This window comes from Bombina bombina, chromosome 2 (assembly GCF_027579735.1).
Source record: "Bombina bombina isolate aBomBom1 chromosome 2, aBomBom1.pri, whole genome shotgun sequence".
Lineage (NCBI taxonomy): Eukaryota > Metazoa > Chordata > Amphibia > Anura > Bombinatoridae > Bombina > Bombina bombina.
In genome coordinates this window covers 792,213,384-792,238,194 of record NC_069500.1, presented here as the reverse complement: position 1 = coordinate 792,238,194, position 24,811 = coordinate 792,213,384, and the positions used below count along the sequence as shown (strand labels likewise).

The following is a 24,811-nucleotide window of genomic DNA, read 5'->3' as shown; positions in this document are numbered from 1 at the left end:
CCAGGTTTAGTACGTAAAACCACCTTATCTGCATGGAACACCAGATAAGGAGGAGAACACTGCAGAGCAGATAACTCTGAAACTCTTCTAGCAGAAGAAATTGCAACTAAAAACAAAACTTTCCAAGATAATAACTTAATATCAACGGAATGTAAGGGTTCAAACGGAACCCCCTGAAGAACTGAAAGAACTAAATTGAGACTCCAAGGAGGAGTCAAAGGTTTGTAAACAGGCTTGATTCTAACCAGAGCCTGAACAAAGGCTTGAACATCTGGCACAGCTGCCAGTTTTTTGTGAAGTAACACCGACAAGGCAGAAATCTGTCCCTTCAGGGAACTTGCCGATAATCCTTTTTCCAATCCTTCTTGAAGGAAGGATAGAATCCTAGGAATCTTAACCTTGTCCCAAGGGAATCCGTTAGATTCACACCAACAGATATATTTTTTCCAAATTTTGTGGTAAATCTTTCTAGTTACAGGCTTTCTGGCCTGAACAAGAGTATCGATAACAGAATCTGAGAAACCTCGCTTCGATAAAATCAAGCGTTCAATCTCCAAGCAGTCAGCTGGAGTGAAACCAGATTCGGATGTTCGAACGGACCCTGAACAAGAAGGTCTCGTCTCAAAGGTAGCTTCCAAGGTGGAGCCGATGACATATTCACCAGATCTGCATACCAAGTCCTGCGTGGCCACGCAGGAGCTATCAAGATCACCGACGCCCTCTCCTGATTGATCCTGGCTACCAGCCTGGGGATGAGAGGAAACGGCGGGAACACATAAGCTAGTTTGAAGGTCCAAGGTGCTACTAGTGCATCCACTAGAGCCGCCTTGGGATCCCTGGATCTGGACCCGTAGCAAGGAACTTTGAAGTTCTGACGAGAGGCCATCAGATCCATGTCTGGAATGCCCCATAGTTGAGTGACTTGGGCAAAGATTTCCGGATGGAGTTCCCACTCCCCCGGATGCAATGTCTGACGACTCAGAAAATCCGCTTCCCAATTTTCCACTCCCGGGATGTGGATAGCAGACAGGTGGCAGGAGTGAGACTCCGCCCATAGAATAATCTTGGTCACTTCTTCCATCGCTAGGGAACTCCTTGTTCCCCCCTGATGGTTGATGTACGCAACAGTCGTCATGTTGTCTGATTGAAACCGAATGAACTTGGTCCTCGCTAGCTGAGGCCAAGCCTTGAGAGCATTGAATATCGCTCTCAGTTCCAGAATATTTATCGGTAGAAGAGATTCTTCCCGAGACCAAAGACCCTGAGCTTTCAGGGATCCCCAGACCGCGCCCCAGCCCATCAGACTGGCGTCGGTCGTGACAATGACCCACTCTGGTCTGCGGAATGTCATTCCTCGCGACAGGTTGTCCAGGGACAGCCACCAACGGAGTGAGTCTCTGGTCCTCTGATTTACTTGTATCTTTGGAGACAAGTCTGTATAGTCCCCATTCCACTGACTGAGCATGCACAGTTGTAATGGTCTTAGATGAATGCGCGCAAAAGGAACTATGTCCATTGCCGCTACCATCAACCCGATCACTTCCATGCACTGAGCTACGGAAGGAAGAGGAACGGAATGAAGTATCCGACAAGAGTCCAGAAGCTTTGTCTTTCTGGCCTCTGTTAGAAAAATCCTCATTTCTGAGGAGTCTATAATTGTTCCCAAGAAGGGAACCCTTGTTGACGGGGATAGAGAACTCTTTTCCACGTTCACTTTCCAGCCGTGAGATCTGAGAAAGGCCAGGACGATGTCCGTGTGAGCCTTTGCTCGAGGGAGGGACGACGCTTGAATCAGAATGTCGTCCAGGTAAGGAACTACTGCAATTCCCCTTGGTCTTAGTACCGCTAGAAGGGACCCTAGTACCTTTGTGAAAATCCTTGGAGCAGTGGCTAATCCGAAAGGAAGCGCCACAAACTGGTAATGTTTGTCCAGGAATGCAAACCTTAGGAACTGATGATGTTCCTTGTGGATAGGAATATGTAGATACGCATCCTTTAAATCCACCGTGGTCATGAATTGACCTTCCTGGATGGAAGGAAGGATAGTTCGAATGGTTTCCATCTTGAAAGATGGGACCTTGAGAAATTTGTTTAAGATCTTGAGATCTAAGATTGGTCTGAACGTTCCCTCTTTTTTGGGAACTATGAACAGATTGGAGTAGAACCCCATCCCTTGTTCTCTTAATGGAACAGGATGAATCACTCCCATTTTTAACAGGTCTTCTACACAATGTAAGAACGCCTGTCTTTTTATGTGGTCTGAAGACAACTGAGACCTGTGGAACCTCCCCCTTGGGGGAAGTCCCTTGAATTCCAGAAGATAACCCTGGGAGACTATTTCTAGCGCCCAAGGATCCAGAACATCTCTTGCCCAAGCCTGAGCGAAGAGAGAGAGTCTGCCCCCCACCAGATCCGGTCCCGGATCGGGGGCCAATATTTCATGCTGTCTTGGTAGCAGTGACAGGTTTCTTGGCCTGCTTTCCCTTGTTCCAGCCTTGCATTGGTCTCCAAGCTGGCTTGGCTTGAGAAGTATTACCCTCTTGCTTAGAGGACGTAGCACTTTGAGCTGGTCCGTTTTTACGAAAGGGACGAAAATTAGGTCTATTTTTTGCCTTGAAAGGCCTATCCTGAGGAAGGGCGTGGCCCTTACCCCCAGTGATATCAGAGATAATCTCTTTCAAGTCAGGGCCAAACAGCGTTTTCCCCTTGAAAGGAATGTTTAGTAACTTGTTCTTGGAAGACGCATCAGCCGACCAAGATTTCAACCAAAGCGCTCTGCGCGCCACAATAGCAAACCCAGAATTCTTAGCCGCTAACCTAGCCACTTGCAAAGTGGCGTCTAGAGTGAAAGAATTAGCCAATTTGAGAGCATTGATTCTGTCCATAATCTCCTCATAAGGAGGAGAATCACTATCGAGCACCTTAATCAGTTCATCAAACCAGAAATATGCAGCTGTAGTGACAGGGACAATGCATGAAATGGGTTGTAGAAGGTAACCCTGCTGAACAAACATCTTTTTAAGCAAACCTTCTAATTTTTTATCCATAGGATCCTTGAAAGCACAACTATCCTCTATGGGTATAGTGGTGCGTTTGTTTAAAGTAGAAACCGCTCCCTCGACCTTGGGAACTGACTGCCATAAGTCCTTTCTGGGGTCGACCATAGGAAACAATTTTTTAAATATGGGGGGAGGGACGAAAGGAATACCGGGCCTTTCCCATTCTTTATTAACAATGTCCGCCACCCGCTTGGGTATAGGAAAAGCTTCTGGGAGCCCCGGCACCTCTAGGAACTTGTCCATTTTACATAGTTTCTCTGGAATGACCAACTTTTCACAATCATCCAGAGTGGATAATACCTCCTTAAGCAAAATGCGGAGATGTTCCAACTTAAATTTAAATGTAATCACATCAGATTCAGCCTGATGAGAAATGTTCCCTGAATCAGTAATTTCTCCCTCAGACAAAACCTCCCTGGCCCCCTCAAACTGGATTAGGGGCCCTTCAGAGATATTAATATCAGCGTCGTCATGCTCTTCAGTAACTAAAACAGAGCAGCCACGCTTACGCTGACAAGGTTTCATTTTGGCTAAAATGTTTTTGACAGAATTATCCATTACAGCCGTTAATTGTTGCATAGTAAGGAGTATTGGCGCGCTAGATGTACTAGGGGCCTCCTGAGTGGGCAAGACTCGTGTAGACGAAGGAGGGAATGATGCAGTACCATGCTTACTCCCCTCACTTGAGGAATCATCTTGGGCATCATTGTCATTATCACATAAATCACATTTATTTAAATGAATAGGAATTCTGGCTTCCCCACATTCAGAACACAGTCTATCTGGTAGTTCAGACATGTTAAACAGGCATAAACTTGATAAGAAAGTACAAAAAACGTTTTAAAATAAAACCGTTACTGTCACTTTAAATTTTAAACTGAACACACTTTGTTACTGCAATTGCGAAAAAACATGAAGGAATTGTTCAAAAATCACAAAATTTTCACCACAGTGTCTTAAAGCCTTAAAAATATTGCACACCAAATTTGGAAGCTTTAACCCTTAAAATAACGGAACCGGAGCCGTTATAAGCTTTAACCCCTTTACAGTCCCTGGTATCTGCTTTGCTGAGACCCAACCAAGCCCAAAGGGGAATACGATACCAAATGACGCCTTCAGAAAGTCTTTTCTAAGTATCAGAGCTCCTCTCACATGCGACTGCATGCCATGCCTCTCAAAAACAAGTGCGCCACACCGGCGCGAAAATGAGACTCTGCTTATGCTTTGGGAAAGCCCCTAAGAAATAAGGTGTCTAATACAGTGCCTGCCGATATTATTATATCAAAATACCCAGATAAAATGATTCCTCAAGGCTAAATATGTGCTAATAATGAATCGATTTAGCCCAGAAAAGTCTACAGTCTAAATAAGCCCTTGTAAAGCCCTTATTTACGATCGTAATAAATATGGCTTACCGGATCCCATAGGGAAAATGACAGCTTCCAGCATTACATCGTCTTGTTAGAATGTGTCATACCTCAAGCAGCAAGAGACTGCACACTGTTCCCCCAACTGAAGTTAATTGCTCTCAACAGTCCTGTGTGGAACAGCCATGGATTTTAGTTACGGTTGCTAAAATCATTTTCCTCATACAAACAGAAATCTTCATCTCTTTTCTGTTTCTGAGTAAATAGTACATACCAGCACTATTTCAAAATAACAAACTCTTGATTGAATAATAAAAAACTACAGTTAAACACTAAAAAACTCTAAGCCATCTCCGTGGAGATGTTGCCTGTACAACGGCAAAGAGAATGACTGGGGTAGGCGGAGCCTAGGAGGGATCATGTGACCAGCTTTGCTGGGCTCTTTGCCATTTCCTGTTGGGGAAGAGAATATCCCACAAGTAAGGATGACGCCGTGGACCGGACACACCTATGTTGGAGAAATCATGTTTTTCTTGAAGGATGCAGACTTCTTCCTGTACCACTGCTTGAAGAAGGTGTCTTCCAGAAACTGGCAGTAGGACTGGGAGTTGAGCTTGACTCCATCCTCAACCCAAAATGGCCCCACAAGCTCATCTTTGATGATACCAGCCCAAACCAGTACTCCACCTCCACCTTGCTGGCGTCTGAGACGGACTGGAGCTCTCTGCCCTTTACCAATCCAGCCACGGGCCCATCCATCTGGCCCATCAAGACTCACTCTCATTTCATCAGTCCATAAAACCTTAGAAAAATCAGTCTTGAGATATTTCTTGGCCCAGTCTTGACGTTTCAGCTTGTGTGTCTTGTTCAGTGGTGGTCGTCTTTCAGCCTTTCTTACCTTGGCCATGTCTCTGAGTATTGCACATCTTGTGCTTTTGGGCACTCCAGTGATGTTGCAGCTCTGAAATATGGCCAAACTGGTGGCAAGTGGCATCTTGGCAGCTGCACGCTTGACTTTTCTCAGTTCATGGGCAGTTATTTTGCGCCTTGGTTTTTCCACACTGTTGACTATTTTGAATGAAACGCTTGATTGTTTGATGATCACGCTTCAGAAGCTTTGCAATTTTAAGAGTGCTGCATCCCTCTGCAAGATATCTCACTATTTTTGACTTTTCTGAGCCTGTCAAGTCCTTCTTTTGACCCATTTTGCCAAAGAAAAGGAAGTTGCCAAATAATTATGCACACCTGATATAGGGTGTTGATGTCATTAGACAACACCCCTTCTCATTACAGAGATGCACATCACCTAATATGCTTAATTGGTAGTAGGCTTTCGAGCCTATACAGCTTGGAGTAAGACAACATGCATAAAGAGGATGATGTGGTCAAAATACTCATTTGCCTAATAATTCTGCACTCCCTGTATATATAGAATAATCAAATGTAAACTGGGTGCCAGCTACTAGGCGAGTTTTCCCTGACTCCCCCAAACCATAATGTAAATATTAAAAATATTTGTATTCAATATTTCTTGAATACTTTAATTGCAGATATGAAAAGAACTATGCTACTGCATATTTTCACACAAATATATAAATATATATTTATACATATACATACTAGTAATAGCTACAAAACTGCCAAATTTCAGCACAATTAGATTTCTTTTGTTTCCAAGTTATGCAACTTTTAAAAAAAGTAAGCCTCAGGGATAATTTATCATAAGCAGTACTTCACTCACTGGACTTAATATATTTATAATATATAATTATGAGGTTTTGAATTGTAAGGAAGGGGCATACAAATCTAATTTTATATATATATATATATATATATATATATATATATATATATATATATATATATATATATATATATATATATATACACATACACACAATATATTATTCAAAGATGTCAGCCCTAATTGGATTTAAACATTAATATATATATTTTTCAGGGTGTAGGTCTCTTACACTCTCACAAACTTCATAGAGGTATTAAAAATATGAGTGATGCTCAGATTATCATTTCTGACTGCCTCTACACCCTTGCAACTGGGCACACATTTATATATATATATTGTTAAAGATTACTTTATAGAAAATAAAAAATTATACAGAAAGGATATTTGTCGTCCATGTTTATCCACTGACAAAGGCCGTCTATGAGGTGATCCGAGGCGATTTCTTTCCCGGTAAACTCTGTCCACTAGCCCATGATGCCGAGTCGTTCTATTTGTGTCTAAACCAGAAGCCTGAAAAGGAGTCTGAAAAAAACAAACAGATAATTATTACATTTTGCAACAGTAGCATTGCAACTGTCATTCATTTTTATTGATATTAAATAAAAATCCCAAAGGTTTAAATACAGCTGAACAAAAGCTAAATCGATAAGCATGAAAAAAAAATAATAATTTATGTAAGAACTTACCTGATAAATTAATTTCTTTCATATTAGCAAGAGTCCATGAGCTAGTGACGTATGGGATATACAAACCTCAAAATGCCTATAAATACACCCCTCACCACACCCACAATTCAGTTTAACGAATAGCCACAATTCAATTTAAGGAAAAGGAGTAAAAAGCATCAAAAAAGGATCTGGAAATATAATTGTGCTTTACACAAAAAACATAACCACCATAAAAAAGGTGGGTCTTATGGACTCTTGCCAATATGAAAGAAATGAATTTATCAGGTAAGTTCTTATATAAATTATGTATTCTTTCATGTAATTGGCAAGAGTCCATGAGCTAGTGATGTATGGGATAGTAATACCCAAGATGTGGAACTCCACAGAAGAGTCACTAGAGAGGGAGGGATAAAATAAAAACAGCCATTTTCCGCTGAAAAAATTAAATCCACAACCAAAAAAATAAGTTTTTTTCATAATTTAAAAGAAAAAACTTAACACATAAGCAGAGGAATCCAACTGAAACAGCTGCCTGAAGAACTTTTCTACCTAAAACTGCTTTCGAAGAAGCAAATACATCAAATGGTAGAATTTAGTAAATGTATGCAAAGAAGACCAAGTCGCTGCTTTGCAAATCTGACCAACTGAAGCTTCATTCTTAAAAGCCCACGAAGTGGAAACTGATCTAGTAGAATGAGCTGTGATTCTCTGAGGCGGGGCCTGACCCGACTCCAAATAAGCCTTATGAATCAAAAGCTTTAAACAAGATACCAAGGAAATGGCAGAAGCTTTCTGGCCTTTCCTAGAACCAGAAAAGACAACAAATAGACTAGAAGTCTTCATGAAATCTTTAGTAGCTTCAACATTATATTTCAAAGCTCTTACAACATCCAGAGAATGTAAGGCTCTCTCCAAAGAATTCTTAGGATTAGGACACAAAGAGGGGGCAACAATTTCCCTATTAATGTTGTTAGAATTCACAATTTTAGGTAAAAATTTAAATGAAGTCCGCAAAACTGCCTTATCTTGATGAAAAATCGGAAAAGGTGACTCACAAGAAAGAGCAGATAATTCAGAAACTCTTCTAGCAGAAGAGATAGCCAAAAGGAACAACACTTTCCAAGAAAGTAGTTTAATATCTAAAGAATGCATAGGCTCAAAAGGAGGAGTCTGTAAAGCTTTCAAAACCAAATTAAGACTCCAAGGAGGAGAGATTGATTTAATCACAGGCTTGATACGGACCAAAGCCTGAACAAAACAGTGAATATCAGGAAGCTTAGCAATCTTTCTGTGAAATAAAACAGAAAGAGCAGAGATGTGTCCCTTCAAGGAACTTGCAGACAAACCTTTATCCAAACCATCCTGAAGAAATCTGTAAAGGCAGTAAAATTCTAGGAAGTCTAAAAGAATGCCAGGAGAATTTATGAGAAGAACACCATGAAATATAAGTCTTCCAAACTCAATAATAAATCTTCCTAGAAGCGTTCAATTTCCATATCTTCAAATTCAATGATTTGAGATCCTGATGGAAAAACGGTCCTTCAGACAGAAGGTCTGGTGTTAAAGGAAGTGGCCATGGTTGACAACTGGACATCCGGACAAGGTCCGCATACCAGAACCTGTGAGGCCATGCTGGTGCTACCAGAAACACAAACACATGTTCCATGATGATCTTGGAGATCAGTCTTGGAAGAAGAACTAAAGGTGGGAAGATATAAGCAGGTTGGTAAAACCAAGGAACTGCTAACGCATCCATCAACTTCGCCTGAGGATCCCTGAACCTGGACAGGTACCTGGGAAGTTTCTTGTTTAGATGGGAAGCCATCCGATCTATTTCTGGAAGACCCCATATCTGAAAAAGCACATCTGGATGGAGAGACAACTCCCTGGGATGTAAATTTTGACGGCTGAGATAATCTGCTTCCCAATTGTCTACACCTGGGATATGTACCGCAGAAATTAGACAAGAGCTGGATTACGCCCAAGAAAGTATCCGAGATACTTCTTTCATAGCTAGGGGACTGCGAGTCCCACCCTGATGATTGACATATGCCACAATTGTGATATTGTCTGTCTGAAAACAAATGAATGGTTCTCTCTTTAACAGAGGCCAAACCTGAAGAGCCCTGAAAATAGCACGGAGTTCTAAAATATTAATTGGTAACCTCGCATCTTGAGATTTCCAAACCCCTTGTGCTGTCAGAGATCCCCAGACTGCTCCCCAACCTGAAAGACTTGCATCTGTTGTGATTACAATCCAGGTTGGATGAACAAAAGAGGCCCCTTGAATTATACGGTAGTGATTTAACCACCAAGTCAGAGAAAGTTGAACATTGGGATTTAAGGATATTATTTGTGATATCTTTGTATAATCCCTGCACCATTGATTCAGCATACAAAGCTGGAGAAGTCTCATATAAAAACGAGCAAAGGGGATCGCGTCCGATGCTGCAGTCATGAGACCTCCATGCACATAGCCACTAAAGGGCATGATTGAGACTGAAGATTCTGACAGGCTGAAACCAATTTCATTTGTCTTTTTTCTGTTAGAGACAGAGTCATGGACACTGAATCTATCTGGAAACCTAAAAAGGAGAGCCTTGTCTGAGGAAACAAGGGACTTTTTGGTAAATTGATCCTCCAACCATGTCTGAAGAAACAACACTAGTTGATTCATGTGAGATTCGGCAAAATGTAAAGACTGAGCTAGTACCAAGATATCGTCCAAATAAGGAAACACTGCAATACCCTGTTCTCTGATTACAGAGAGTAGGGCACCGAGAACTTTTGAAAACATTCTTGGAGCTGTCACTAGTCCAAATGGAAGATCGACAAATTGGTAATGCTTGTCTAGAAAAGAGAATCTCAGAAACCGATAGTAGTCTGGATGAATCAGAATTTGAAAATATGCATCCTGTAAGTCTATCATGGACATATAATGACCTTGCTGAACAAAAGGCAGAATAGTCCTTATAGTCACCATTTTGAAAGTTGGCACAAAACGGTTCAAAATTTTAAGATCCAGAACTGGCCTGAATTAATTTTCTTTCTTTGGGACAATGAATAGGTTTGAATAAAACCCCAGACCCTGTTCCTGAAACGGAACTGGTATAATTACCCCTGAAAGCTCCAGATCTGAAACACACTTCAGAAAAGCCTGAGCCTTAACTGGATTTGCTGGAACGCGCGAGAGAAAAAATCTTCTCACGGGAAGTCTTACTCTGAATCCTATTCGATAGCTGTGAGAGACAATGCTCTGAATCCATTGATTTTGGACAGAATCTGCCCAAATGTTTTGGAAAAATTTTATTCTGCCCCCCACCAGCTGAGCTAGAATGAGGGCCGCACCTTCATGCAGACTTGGGGACTGGTTTTGGTTTCTTAAAAGGCTTGGATTTATTCCAACTTGAAGAGGGTTTCCAATTGGAACCAGATTCTTTGGGGAAAGGATTGGCTTTCTGTTACTTATTCTGTCGAAAAGAACAAAAATGATTAGAAGCATTAGATTTACCCTGAGGTAAAAAAAAACTCCCTTCCCCCCAGTAACAGTTAAAAAAATTTAATCCAACTGAGAACCAAATAAAGTGTTACCTTGGAAAGAAAGAGATAGCAATCTGGACTTAGAAGTCATGTCAGCATTCCAATATTTGAGCCACAAAGCTCTTCTAGCTAAAATAGCTAAAGACATAGATTTAACATCAATTTTGATGACATCAAAAATAGCATAACAGATAAAATGATTAGCATGCTAGGGCAAGCGAACAATGCTAGACAAATCAGGATCTGTTTCCTGTTGTGCTAAACTTTCCAACCAAAAAGTTGATGCAGCTGCAACATAAGCCAGATAAATGACAGGCCTGAGAAGATAGCCAGAATATAAATAAGCTTTCCTTAGATAAGATTCAAGTTTCCTATCTAAAGGGTCCTTAAAGGAAGTAATATCTTCCATAGAGCTAGTAGTACGTTTGGCAAGAGTAGAGATAGCCCCAATAACTTTGGGGATTTTTTCCAAAACGCCAATCTAATTGCTGGCAAAGGATACAAATTTTTAAACCTAGCAGAATGAATAAAAGTACCACCAGGCCTATTCCATTACTTTGAAATCATATCAGAAATAGCATCAGGAACTGGAAAAACCTCTGTAGTAACCACAGGAGGTTTATAAACAGAATTTAAACGTTTACTAGATTTAATATCAAGAGGACTAGTTTCCTCAATATCCAAAGTAATCAACACCTCTTTTAACAAAGAATGACTATACTCCATCTTAAAGAGATAAGTAGATTTGTCAGTGTCAATATCTGAGGTAGGATCTTCTGAATCAGATAGATCCTCATCAGAGGAGGATAAATCAGTATGTTGTCAGTCATTTGAAATTTCATCAACTTTATGAGAAGTTTTAAAAGACCTTTTACATTTATTAGAAGACGGAATAGCAGACAAAGCCTTCTGAATCGCATCAGCAATAAAATCTTTTATATTCACAGGGATATCATGTACATTAGATGTTGAAGGAACAACAGGCATTGTACTAGTACTGATGGATACATTCTCTGCATGTAAAAGCTTATCATGACTGTTACATACTACCGATGGAGATTTAATCTTCGCTAATTTACAACAGATACACTTATCTTTGGCAGAACTGTTATCAGGCAGCAGGAATCCAACAGTGGTTTCTGAGACAGGATCAGATTGAGACATCTTGCAAATGTAAGAGAAAAAACAACATATAAAGCAAAATGATCAATTTCCTTATATGGCAGTTTCAGGAATGGGGAAAAATGCAAACAGCATAGCCCTCTGAACATAGAAAAAAGCAAGAGGCATATAGGAAGTGGGGTTTAAATAAATAAATTATTTTGCGCCAAGAATGACGTGCAACGTAAAATGAAATTTTTGGGCGCTAGCAACATCCGGAAATGCCGCAACTCGTGTCATGGCAGACGCAACCTTGTGCAAGGAACCTGGCGTCAACTAAGACACCGGAAATGGCCAATTTGCGTCACCGAACGTACCTTTGCAGCAAAAAAAATATTGTGCCAAGAATGACGCAAAATAAATATTAGCATTTTGCCCGCGAAAATTAATGAAAACAGTCAATTTTACTATACCCCAGGTAAGAAAAAATAACTTCCTGAATATGTTTTCCCAATTTTGAAACTGATAGTCTGCAAAAGGAAATATACATAAACCTGACTCATGGCAAATATAAGTACAATACATATATTTAGAACTTTACATTAATACATAAAGTGCCAAACCATAGCTGAGAGTGTCTTAAGTAATGAAAACATACTTACCGAAAGACACCCATCCACATATAGCAGATAGCCAAACCAGTACTGAAACAGTTATCAGTAGAGCTAATGGAATATGAGAGTATATCTTCAATCTGAAAAGGGATGTAGGAGATGAATCTCTACGGCCGATAACAGAGAACCGATGAAAAGATTTCCGCAAGGAAAACCATAGAATTCAATAGGTAATACTCCCTTCACATCCCTCTGACATTCACTATACTCAGAGGAATCGGGCTTCAAAATGCTGAGAAGCGCATATCACAGAAGAAAATCAAGCACAAACTTAATTCACCGCCTCCATAGGGAGGCAAAGTTTTTAAAACTGAATGGTGGGTGTGGTGAGGGGTGTATTTATAGGCATTTTGATGTTTGGGAAACTTTGCCCCTCCTGGTAGGATTGTATATCCCATACGTCACTAGCTCATGGACTCTTGCCAATTACATGAAAGAAATTGATGCGTATACCTTCAAGCACTTAATGGGAAAATGTTCACACTTGCTCAGTTTTACTAATAAGCAGAAAACAATACCAGGAAAAACTCAAGATTATTCTTAAAATGTAATGGTGTGTAAAAGTAAAAACCCAACACCATTCTACACTTTAAAGGGACATAATACTCAAGCTTGAAACTGATGCAGTATAACTGCATGAAGCTGACAGGAAAATATCACCTGAGCATCTCTATGTAAAAAAGGAAGATATTTTACCTCACAATTTCCTCAGCTCACCAGAGTAAGTTCTGGGTAAAATGTTATACTTCAGTTACTGTCCAGCTGCAGAGAAAAAAAAAAAATGAAGAAATTAACTGCAGCAAATCAGCATCACCAGTGCTGAGGTCATGAACTCTTTTACTGTGATCCCATGAGATTTCACTTGTCTCATGAGATTTCATAGTAAAATTCCTTAGACTGAATAGGGAAATAACACGAGTGTGCAAAAAGCTCACTCCCTTGCCTTTCCCGGGACAGACATACTGATTTGCTGCTTAAAGTCCTTTGCAATGGGGTTTGAATACTTAGGACATTTTGAGGTAAAATATCTTTCTTTTTTAAAAAGAGATGTTCAGGTGATATTTTCTAGTCAGCTTTTTAAAGTTATGCTGCATCACTTTCAAGTGTTTAAACATTTGGCTATCATGGACTGCAGGTAAAATGTTAAAGCTCTAGCTACATCCAAATTATGATTTTTTTCTTTTGAATTTTTTAGGATTAGGACAAGAGAAGGAACAACAATTTTCTTTATTAAGTTAAGTTAACTTTTGGTAAGAAATAAAATTTTGTCCATAATACTGCCTTATCTTGGTGAAAAATAAGATAAAGATGATCATAAGAAAGAGCTGATAACCCAGAAACTCTACTAGCAGAAGAAATTCCTAGAATAAATAATACTTGCCAAGAAAGAAGCTGAATGTCCAAAAGGAATTTGCAACATTCTAAGAACTAAATTTAGATCAATGGAGGAGATATTGGTTTAATTACTGGTCTAATCATGGCTAAAAAAAAAAAAAAACAATGAATGTCAGGAAGATTTGCAATATTTTTATGGAATAATACAGACAAAGCTGAAATTTACCTTTTAAAGAGCTTACAGACATAACCCCCTATTCAAACATTCCTTCTAAAAGATTGCCAACTAAAACCATGCTTTTAACACCACAACAGAAAAACCTTCCAAATGTTATGATAGATTGTTATAGTAACAAGCGTTCCTAGCCTGAATTAAGGTTTCAAAAACCTCATTTGAGAATTAGGCATTCAATCTCCAAGCATTAAAGCTGAGAGACTCAAGATCTTGATAATGGAAAGGAGCTTGAGATAGAATGTAGAGCCTGAATGCAAGAGGCCATAGAAAACAATTGGACATTTGAATCAGATCCACATACCAAGTTCTGCCTGGCCAAGCTGGAGCAATCAAAATTAAGATTGCTCGTTTGATCTGAGATATCACCCGTGTCAGAAAAAAAAAATGCAAGCAAGTCAAAATGACCAGGGAGCTAGAGCATATACCACCTCAGCTTGAGGATCTCTGGATCTTGCAAAATATATGGGAAGTTTGGTGTTCAAATAAGCCATTAGGTCAATCTCTGGGATTGGCCCCATCATTCTACAATTTGATGGTATACATCTTGATGTAAAGTCCATTCTCCTTAGATGTAAATTATAGAAATTAAGCAATGATTGATCTCTTTCCCAGACAGAATGCGTGTTCTGGCTTGGTGATAGATTTATGCCACGGATGTGACTCTGTCTGATTCAAAACTCAAGTAGTTCACATCTTTCAGGGAGGCAAGCACTGAAGAGCCCTAAAGTTCTAGGATATTGATTGGTAACCTTGCCTCCTGAGGAAACCAAACTACTTGTGCTCTCCTCGACTCCCCGAATGCACCCCAAACCCGAGAGACTTGCATCTGTCAAGTTCATTGTCCAGGTAGGAGAGACAAAATAAGCCCCTCGGAGGATGAATTGATTTTCTATCCACCATGTTAAAGAATTCCTTGTTCTGGGATCCAAAAGGATCCTTTGAAAAAGTTGAGTATAGTCCTTGCACCACTGATTTATAACAGTCTCATGTGAAACAGAGCAAAAGTTGTGGCATCTGATGCCACTATGATTAGACCTAGTACTTCCAAGCATAAAGCTACAGTAGGATTTGTCTCACAAGCGGTTTGAAACTGATCTGCTTTGATCCGTCAAAGAAAGCTTCATTGATATTGAATCTTAGATAACTCCTAGGAAAGAGACTCTGGTTTGATGATATAGAGAGCTTTTTGGAATGGTTGATTTTCCAACCGGGAATGAGAAGAAATGAAAAATCTTGTTAGTGTTAGATATTGCTAAAAATAAACATCGAGCCAGAACCAAGGTTGGGGTAAAAATCTGGAATTGGAACTGAAAGTATTATTCCCATGAGTTCCAGATCTTAGAAGAGGAAGACTTTTTTTTTTTACTTGTTCCAGGAAGGACTTTAAGCTCCAGGAAGGTCTGGAAGAATCTTGTTTTTTAGAAGAGGCTGACCTTTGATTCCTTGATTGACAAAAGGAGCGTTAAAGATTAGAAGGTCTGTTCTTTCCTTTAGGCTTCTTGCCCTGAAGGAGAAAAGCAACTTTACATCCAGTCACAGTAGAAATCATAGCATCTAGACCATGGTTAAACAGAAACTTTACTTGAAAAGAAAAGGATAAAAGTCTAGCCATGTCAGCCAACCAAGATTTGAGCCACAAAGCTGTTCTTATCAAGACTGATAATGCAATTTTTTTTGGCATTGATTCTAATAATGTCAATAATAGCATAACAGGCAAAGGGATTTACTGATTTAAGAAGGCTCAGATGATGTTGAAAAACTTCATCAATAGAATAATCTGTAAAATGTTTTCAGATAAGTTATTACACCAAAAAGAGTTTAAAACTGCAGCCATGCAAGCAATACCAACAGCTGGTTTTAACAAATAATCCGCTTGAATGAAAGCCTTGCTGTGGAAAGATTCAAAATTTCTATCTGTGGAGTCTTTAAAAGATGTACTATCCTCTAAAGCAGTGCAAATTAGGAGCCAGTAAGAATATTTAGGAGCCAGACATTTTTAGGAGCCTGACAGTGGGATTGTATATAGATATATAGAGAAAAACCCACAAAGTTAGGAGCCAGGGGTAAAATTCTAGGAGCCAGTGGCTCAGAGGCTCCTGGGTTTGTCAAGCCCTGCTCTAAAGTAATAGTAGTACACTTTGCTAAGGTACAAATGGCTGCATCTACTTTTGGAATTTTTTCCTAAAGCATCACACTAGTAGCAGGTAAAGGAAGCATCCTTTTAAATGCAGAAGTTGGGTTAAAATGCCAGGTTTCAACCACTCTTTCGTAATAATTTCAGTTATGGCCTTATTATGCAGTCTTGGTTAAAAGGCCAGGCTTCAACCACTCTTTCGTAATAATTTCAGTTATGGCCTTATTATGTTGTCTTGGAATTAGAGAAGGATTTCTTTGGCTGCTTGGATTTGGCCTCCAGGTAGGTTTAGATGACTCATTCTTCTGAGAAGATGATTATCTCTGATTTATGTTCAGCGAAGGAACAAACACAGACAAAAGATTTACCCTTAGGCCTAGATTTCTTGTCCTAGGCAAGAAAGCTCATTTGTTCCTTGTCATTGTGGAGATAATTGAATCCAAGCCAGGGCCAAATAGGTTCTTACCTTTGAAAGCTAAAGGACTTGGGTCTGAAAATAATATCTAACTTATGTACAGGCTTGTCCTCAACTGGTTTAGGATCCTGAACTCCTATAGTTCTCAATACCTCCTTAAGTAAGAATCAAAGGTGGTCCATCTTAAACTGAAAGGTAATCTCTTTTCTGAACCCGCAGATAAATCACCCTATGAACTAGAAGATTATTTATCCAAATCTGAATCTTGCGATTGTCTGACAACCAAATGGCCAGCAGGAGTGCTACCCTTGGAAGAGGAGCCTGAAGAAATATGTTTGAATATGCATTTACGCTTACTTGCAAGCGGCATTTCCGAAATCTCGTCAGTAACTGCAAAAAGTAACTGCAGACTGCAACTGCGTTTAAAAATTCCACACTCCACCCTGAGTAACATACACAGGTGGTTGTCCTACAGTAGCTGGTAAAATGGGAACCTGGGACTGAGTCTGTGGAACAGACATAAGACAAGAGCTGCAAAGTTGTGCAGGGGGACATACCATGACCATCTTGCACATTGTTTACAGAAATTATATCTGAGGGGCTACTCTCAGGTACAATAATATTAGTGGCTGCAGACCCAGGTTGCTCCCTGATGATTAGTCAAATAGAGTGCTAGCCCGGTATAAGCACTACAGTAGACGTTAGGGAAAGGTATCGCAAAGGACCCCTTTTTTCCTAAATATTTGCAATAAAGAGTCCCTCTAGTGATAGTAAATAACAAGCCTACTCTATAATATAGCGTAAAGTGTCCAAAAATGTGTGCCAAATATATAGGTGCACATAGATATGTTGTGTTACACCCCAATATGCTCCAGTATAGGGCTTCACCCCCTGAAGTTCCTAAGATGATGCAGTAAAGAGCGGTGCCAGCAATGCTGTGCTTCCTGATAAGACTGAGCAGAGTGAAACGAACAGGCAGAAGTCCACCAACGCGCTTTCCTGTGGAAGGAAAAAAACAGTTAACTCCCTCCTCGCCACAAGAAAGCCAAGTCCACTATGTCCCCACTCCAATCTGAGTCAGCACCGCTTCCTTAGCACACTTGAATAGTCTGACATTTGACCAGAGTGTTGAGGTACCAGAGCCAAGAGATTTAAATGGCCATACTCCTTAACTAAGAACCCAACATCAAGTAGAAATAAAATCAAGAGACTCCCAGTAGTCCACAAAGACCTCAGAACAGGCTCAGAAATCAAGTAGGTTTACCTAGTGCACAAACCTATAATTGTACACAAACTGTTAGTATGTGATGTGGTTGGCCATCGGTACTTACTAAGTACCCCTGCATATAGTAAATGAGCCATAACAACCAGGTTACTTACTCACCATTACATCCCACACCAAAACTCTGCTCCAGAAAAAATAGACTTAATGCAGTGGGAATATGTCCTGTGTTGTAACTGACATTATAGGACCTTCTGGAAAAGTACAAACACCTGACGACACCCGTGGTCTGCTTGTGAGGAAAACTCTACAGAAGAGAATTATATTGCACCAGCAGTACTCTCCTAAACCCTCTCTTCCAGGAACTGTCTTATGAAGGTAAAACAAAGTAATGAATATTTTCAAATGTAACTTCAATATTGCAGAACATCTCTATCCTTGCCCTCTCCTTAACGAGGCAAAGAACTAAATGTCAGGGAAGGGGAAGTAGGAGGGATATTTGAAAGCTCTGGTAAAGGGTGTTTTTGCCATGTGACGGAATTCCCAAGAGTAAGGTCGTGTGGAATCTCACAAACATTAGAAACAAAATGTTTTTTTTAATTAAAATTTTAATAAACAAGGTTATAAACAATAGTGAGGTTGTTTTTTCCCCCTAAACTATGGACCAAAAAGAAGGGGTTATCCTTATTTAATTAAGGGTCTTTCAGTATAACTTTCATCTGCACATAAGGGCTTTGCCTCTATGCAAATAAATTGGACATTTATGCACGCCAGTTGACCACTATTACCACAATGATCACCTGGCTATAAAGGCCTATATAGGGGACTGTTATAAAGTGGTTATGGGGGTCTCTAGGCATTTTTGATAATCTGTTAGAGGCACTTTGATACTCCATTTCTAGAAAATGTGTGTGTGTGTGGGGGGGTTCTTTATTTATTTTACATTTTAACCTCCAAGAAATACGTGACATTACAACAAATATATGTAAAAAAAAAAAAAAAAAAAAACAGACTTTAAAATGAATGCATCATTTTTTTTATTTGAGCTTATCACATAATAGACCACTGAATAACCATATATTATCCAATGTAAATGAAATACAAATTTCCATGCTCCAAACAGTACAAAACATTAATATCAGTCAAGTAGTCATACTGTATTAAATTAAAGGGACAATAAAGTCAAAAGAATTGGATAGAACATAACATTTTAAAAAAAACTTTCCAATTTGCTTCTATCATCAATTTTGCTTATTTTGACTTGCTATACTTTGTTAAATATTAATCCTAGGTGAGCTCAAGAATGTGCATGTGTCCTTGGCCAAGTGCATGCTGCTGAGCTTTCCTAGCATTACTCTTTAATACCATGAGAACAAAAAAAAATAATATAAGTAAGCCAACAGTCCTCCGGGAGACACTGTCGCCCAACCGTCGGTCCCCCACCATACACCCTTTACTAGCAAAGGGAACCCCAGCGGAAAACTCCCAAAGGAATGAGGCAAGGAAGAACCAAATGGAAACCGAAAGGTTAACATGAACGCCATAAAAAGAAAAAAAAATCCAAACAAGCTCGCAAGACCTAAATGGGTCCTGACAACAAGGGGAGGCAACGCCCAATCCAAATAGAAACCACAAGGTTTAGAAACAGGTAGCAGAACAACATCCTGCAAAGGATTGGAACAGCTAGCTAGCACATGATCAATGCGCAAAAACAGCTGCAGCTGGTATCAAAGAGCAACCCTTCACTTGCCAGGCAGCAAGTCAACCAGCGTAAAAAGCGAAAAAAAGATAGCGGTGCACAGGAAAGCACTTTAGAATAATATTTATTTAGCAATAGGATAAAACAAATATTGAACCATAAAATGGCTTGCAAGCAGGAAAAAAAGGTATTACGCGTTTCGGCGTTGTGCCGTCATCAGATACCTACATATGTCTTGCAATTGTTGCCTTATAAAGGTATCTGCTTCATATTGATTGGATTTCTCCAGATTATCACCTGCGTTTACCTCCCCTCCCATTTAACCCTTAGGTAACATGTAACTAAGCGTGCCTATACACAACAATAAGCCCTTGTTAAAAGGCCAATATATAGTATAACATTTATTGTTTCTATGATGCTAGGTTTACTGGATAATCTAATATTAAGGCAACTTATACGATAAATTTTATTCTATAATTCAATATTCAGAAAAATCTATTGTTGCTCCAAATATCAGACATTAGTTACCAAATAGCGCTTCCTCATACATATCACTTTCTAGCTAATTAACCAGCTATTAGTCATTCTAGTGTAAAGGACCCATTTTAATTACTCTTGTTCCTTACAAGTATATATATATATATATATATATATATATATATATATATATATATATATATATATATATATATATATATATACACAATCTTCCACTATATAAGACAGTTCAGAGATAGTTCATTTATTTATACCCAAGGTCTCTTTTGTAGCTCTATATGAACCATCTTGGGTGCCTAAGTAAATATCTCATGTCACAGAGGTGATTATATATGTTTTAATATACCTGGGGTGGAGGAGGTTAGTTCTTTTATCTTTGATTTTTATTTTTATTCACATTTTCCAATTACTTCCAGACATTAATAATGTCTGCTTCCGTATTAAATGCATATGGTAGTCTGGAGTGCATGGTAAAAATCCAGAAGAATACCCCGTCTGATATAAAAACCAGACCCCCGGGAGATATCCATACAATGTCTAAAGTAAAATGGACAACGAGAAAAACTTGCAAGTCCCAACCAAAAGACGAGACCACCCCTTGCCAGAGTCCAACGCTCCAAGGAGCTAAGGAAGCAAAGACAGATACAAGGTCACTAGAGCCCTCGGCGGAAACAGCCACGAGACGACCAAGAACAAGGGGATACCTCAAGGACAAGTCACTCGAGCAAAGGCTAGTCTCCACATCACCCCCATAAAAATAAGAGGAGAAAATGAAAAAAGGATGTAGAGCATCCCCCAGCTCCGGGGAAGAAACCCTAAACAGAGCTCAAGGAGACCACACTGCCCATATCTCTACAAAGGAACCAACTCCCGAAGGGAACCAGGTCCCCTTAAGGAACCCGAAAGTCCAAAAGGTCTCAAGAAGAGAACCACAGCAGGAACAAGTCCAAGGACAATTCCAGAGAATTAGAAGGCCAAACCGCCCAAAACGGTAGTAAGGAGGCGCTAAGCCCCCAATTCTCCCAAGAGAGGAAAGAAACTCTAGGCCCCGAAGAAATCGGAGCAAAGAGAGTGACGCAGCGGAACTACACTGACCCGAATGAAGGCTGAATAAGGACTGACACAATCCTTCCTGCCATACGGATCCTTTAGAGTGCCTAGCTGAACTTGTAAAGGAAAACAAGAAAACACTCAGCACTCCACCTGACCAGACAGGCAGAACAGGTGCCACGTGTCTGAATAAGCCAAAGGACAGAAGATCTGAATCCCAGCAGGACCAGCCGCAGCTGGGGTCATTACTGTCAAGTTGCCAAAATCCTCCCTTAGAGGGGAAGTAAAACAGACAAACATAGGACCAACGTGTCCCTTAAACTTCAGAAGAAGCAACCAAAGAAAATCGATCCCAGAAGTTCCCGAAGGAAACACATAATCGAAATTAAAAGACATCCTAACCGGATAAAAGAAAATATAAGGCAACCCGTAGGTTAACGCCCAGGAAGAAAACAGGCATACCCGCAGGGCCAGCCAAACGGAACGCTGATCTTCCAACAAAAAAACTAGGAAAGATCTCAATAAGCAGACAATTTGGAAATTACATCATCCCCTCATGCCTAATGAGATCAGCCATTCGAAGTAGAATACTGCGGATTCCCGTATCAGTTAAGGATAGGATCTTCTAATAACTCAAAAATGTGTCTGAGTAAACTGCGAAGACACACTATTCTGTAACGAAAGGCAAAACACTTAGGAACAGCTACACCCGCAATAAACTGTATAGGCCCGCCCACGATCGGGCATGAGCACGAACGCAAATAAACATATGGACTTTGCAGACGCATAATCCCCAAAAATATGTGAAAGCAAAAAAGAGTTGCAACCTCCGGGGGAACAAGCCACCCTGTAAGGAGGGATAAACATAATCTGGGTTACCCGCTTGTGTAGTAGTAGGGAGCGGTAGGGAACTTGCCTCTCGGAAGACAGAACCCCCAGAGGTGGACGGCTCAACAGACCCCGGATTCCCCGAGCCCAAGGAACAGGTTGAAGAATCTGATTCTAAAATTTGAACAGTCTCAGCATCAGAATCCTCCATAACTAGATAGAGAATATAATAATAATAATAATAATAATAATAATAATGGACTAAAGAAAAAACTTAAACGGAACCTGACACCCACAATGGCTGGGGCACTCACCACCTCCTAGAACCAGACACTAGCAGACTCTAATTTTCCGGTCGCCACATGGTCAGGAATGCGGAAATGGAAGACCAGAACGTAAACACGTCCAGTCGAAAGGTGAACCGTACAGTCCAAAAAAAGTGCACCCAACCATAAGGTTGCGTCACTTCCAAAGGCATTTATGTTCTAAGCCAAGAGCCCAGTTAACACTACACATAAGCAGATTGAATCAAATAAACATGATTAAAAAAACCCTGTTCAATAATCCCTCGGGAGATATTAACCCTCGATTCCAAGATACTAAAGGAGCCTCACTGAGGCCCTATTATTTACTAAATAAGTCTTGCAAGATAGTTCCTTACGGGAAACAAATAAGTTACAGTACATTCTGATGAAGTAAAATGAAACTATCTTACCGGAATCTACGCTGTGGAACAGGAACACGGTCCTTCAAGTGTGACGAATAGTAGCAGCGCCTCCGCCATGAACTTGAGAGAAGAAAGCAGGCAGCGAATCAAAGTTCGACAACGCTGATTGCTTGTGGAGCTGTTAACATGAGTCGGGTGGTTTCGCAGAAAGACTCTCCCTGCATCTCCGTACTCTAACTTTCATCCATGCCCTCACTGAGAGACTGATAGGATTACTTAAAGCTCCCGTCCCATGTCAAAGAGTACTACCCTTCATAAGAGACAAAACTAACTTCTGACACTTCTCTACCAACTATCTGGGGCGAAAGGCAAAGAATGACTGGGGGATGAGGGAAGAGTATTTAAGCCTTTATCTGGGGTGTCTTTGCCTTCTCCTGGTGGCCAGGTTCTTATTTCTCAAAAGTAATAAATGCAGCTGAGGACTTTATCCATATGAAGAAAAGAAAATCATCAGGTAAGCATAATAAGCTGTAGACTCTTTCCATTTAGGAAGAAAATATACTTTGTAATTACGCAGATAGAACAGGAACACGTCTGTTGCAGAGAAAAGAAATCCCTCCTCAGTTTCCAACTAAAAAGGACATGACTGAGTAACATGGGCTGGTAATTTGAGAGTTCTAAATGGGAAAAGGGCGAAGAGATATTACAGCTAGATAATTCAATATAACTCACAGCACGATGCAAAATATAGAAAGTTTTAACGATTACTGTCAAGATTACAAAAAAATAATCTAATGATAATACATTATTTATTGTTATCATATGTATAATATAGGTAACAAAATGACTGCAGGAAGCATCTGAACTCAGATGCAAACTGTCTAATACAGGAGGGAGGACTATGTGCTGCAAGCAGGAAGAACAAATAGTGTTTTGAGAATATCTTGCTGAAATATAGAAAAGTATGGGTAAAAACAACAAATAAAAATGAATTCAGCATAAATAAATAATAAGAAACAATTACTACAGGAAAAGCACTTTATATAATGTTCTTTTAATGTCCAATTCTCTAGCAGCATAATGGGCCAGATTTTTAAAACCACAACAGTATATCAAAAAGATTCTACAACATTTGCCTACCAGGCCTGTCAACAGATACAAAAATATACCTAAAAGAAGCCATTTGAAGTACTAAATACTAGAAATATTTAGAAAACATAATTTATGCTTACCTGATAAATTCCTTTCTCCTGTAGTGTGATCAGTCCACGGGTCATCATTACTTCTGGGATATTAACTCCTCCCCAACAGGAAGTGCAAGAGGATCACCCAGCAGAGCTGCTATATAGCTCCTCCCCACTACGTCACACCCAGTCATTCGACCGAGAACCAACGAGAAAGGAGAAGCTAAAGGGTGCAGTGGTGACTGGAGTATAATTTAAAAATTTAGACCTGCCATAAAAAACAGGGCGGGCCGTGGACTGATCACACTACAGGAGAAAGGAATTTATCAGGTAAGCATAAATTATGTTTTCTCCTGTTAAGTGTGATCAGTCCACGGGTCATCATTACTTCTGGGATACCAATACCAAAGCAAAAGTACACGGATGACGGGAGGGATAGGCAGGATCTTTATACAGAAGGAACCACTGCCTGAAGAACCTTTCTCCCAAAAATAGCCTCCGAAGAAGCAAAAGTGTCAAATTTGTAAAATTTGGAAAAAGTATGAAGTGAAGACCAAGTTGCAGCCTTGCAAATCTGTTCAACAGAGGCCTCATTCTTAAAGGCCCAAGTGGAAGCCACAGCTCTAGTGGAATGAGCTGTAATTCTTTCAGGAGGCTGCTGTCCAGCAGTCTCATAGGCTAAACGTATTATGCTACGAAGCCAAAAAGAGAGAGAGGTAGCCGAAGCTTTTTGACCTCTCCTCTGACCAGAGTAAACGACAAACAGGGAAGATGTTTGTCGAAAATCTTTAGTTGCCTGTAAATAAAATTTTAGGGCACGAACTACATCTAGATTGTGCAGAAGTCGTTCCTTCTTTGAGGAAGGATTAGGACACAAGGATGGAACAACAATCTCCTGATTGATATTCCTGTTAGTGACTACCTTAGGTAAGAACCCAGGTTTAGTACGCAGAACTACCTTATCCGAGTGAAAAATCAGATAAGGAGAATCACAATGTAAGGCTGATAACTCAGAGACTCTTCGAGCCGAGGAAATAGCCATTAAAAATAGAACTTTCCAAGATAACAATTTTATATCAACGGAATGAAGGGGTTCAAACGGAACGCCCTGTAAAACGTTAAGAACAAGGTTTAAACTCCATGGCGGAGCAACATTTTTAAACACAGGCTTAATCCTGGCCAAAGCCTGACAAAAAGCCTGAACGTCTGGAACTTCTGACAGACGTTTGTGTAACAAAATGGACAGAGCTGAGATCTGTCCCTTTAAAGAACTAGCGGATAAGCCCTTTTCTAAACCCTCTTGTAGAAAAGACAATATCCTAGGAATCCTAACCTTACTCCAAGAGTAACCTTTGGATTCGCACCAATATAGGTATTTACGCCATATT

At 39.9% G+C, this 24,811-nt stretch overlaps 1 protein-coding gene across 1 annotated transcript in view; it reads right to left on the bottom strand.

Annotated features, from left to right (window-relative positions):
* Positions 1-24,811, bottom strand: part of CRTC1 (CREB regulated transcription coactivator 1) — an 871,795-nt gene that overhangs the window by 415,406 nt on the left and 431,578 nt on the right. The window contains exon 3 of the mRNA XM_053702973.1: positions 6,558-6,695. Coding sequence (XP_053558948.1) covers positions 6,558-6,695 — 138 coding nt within the window. The remainder of the gene's footprint in view (positions 1-6,557; positions 6,696-24,811) is intronic.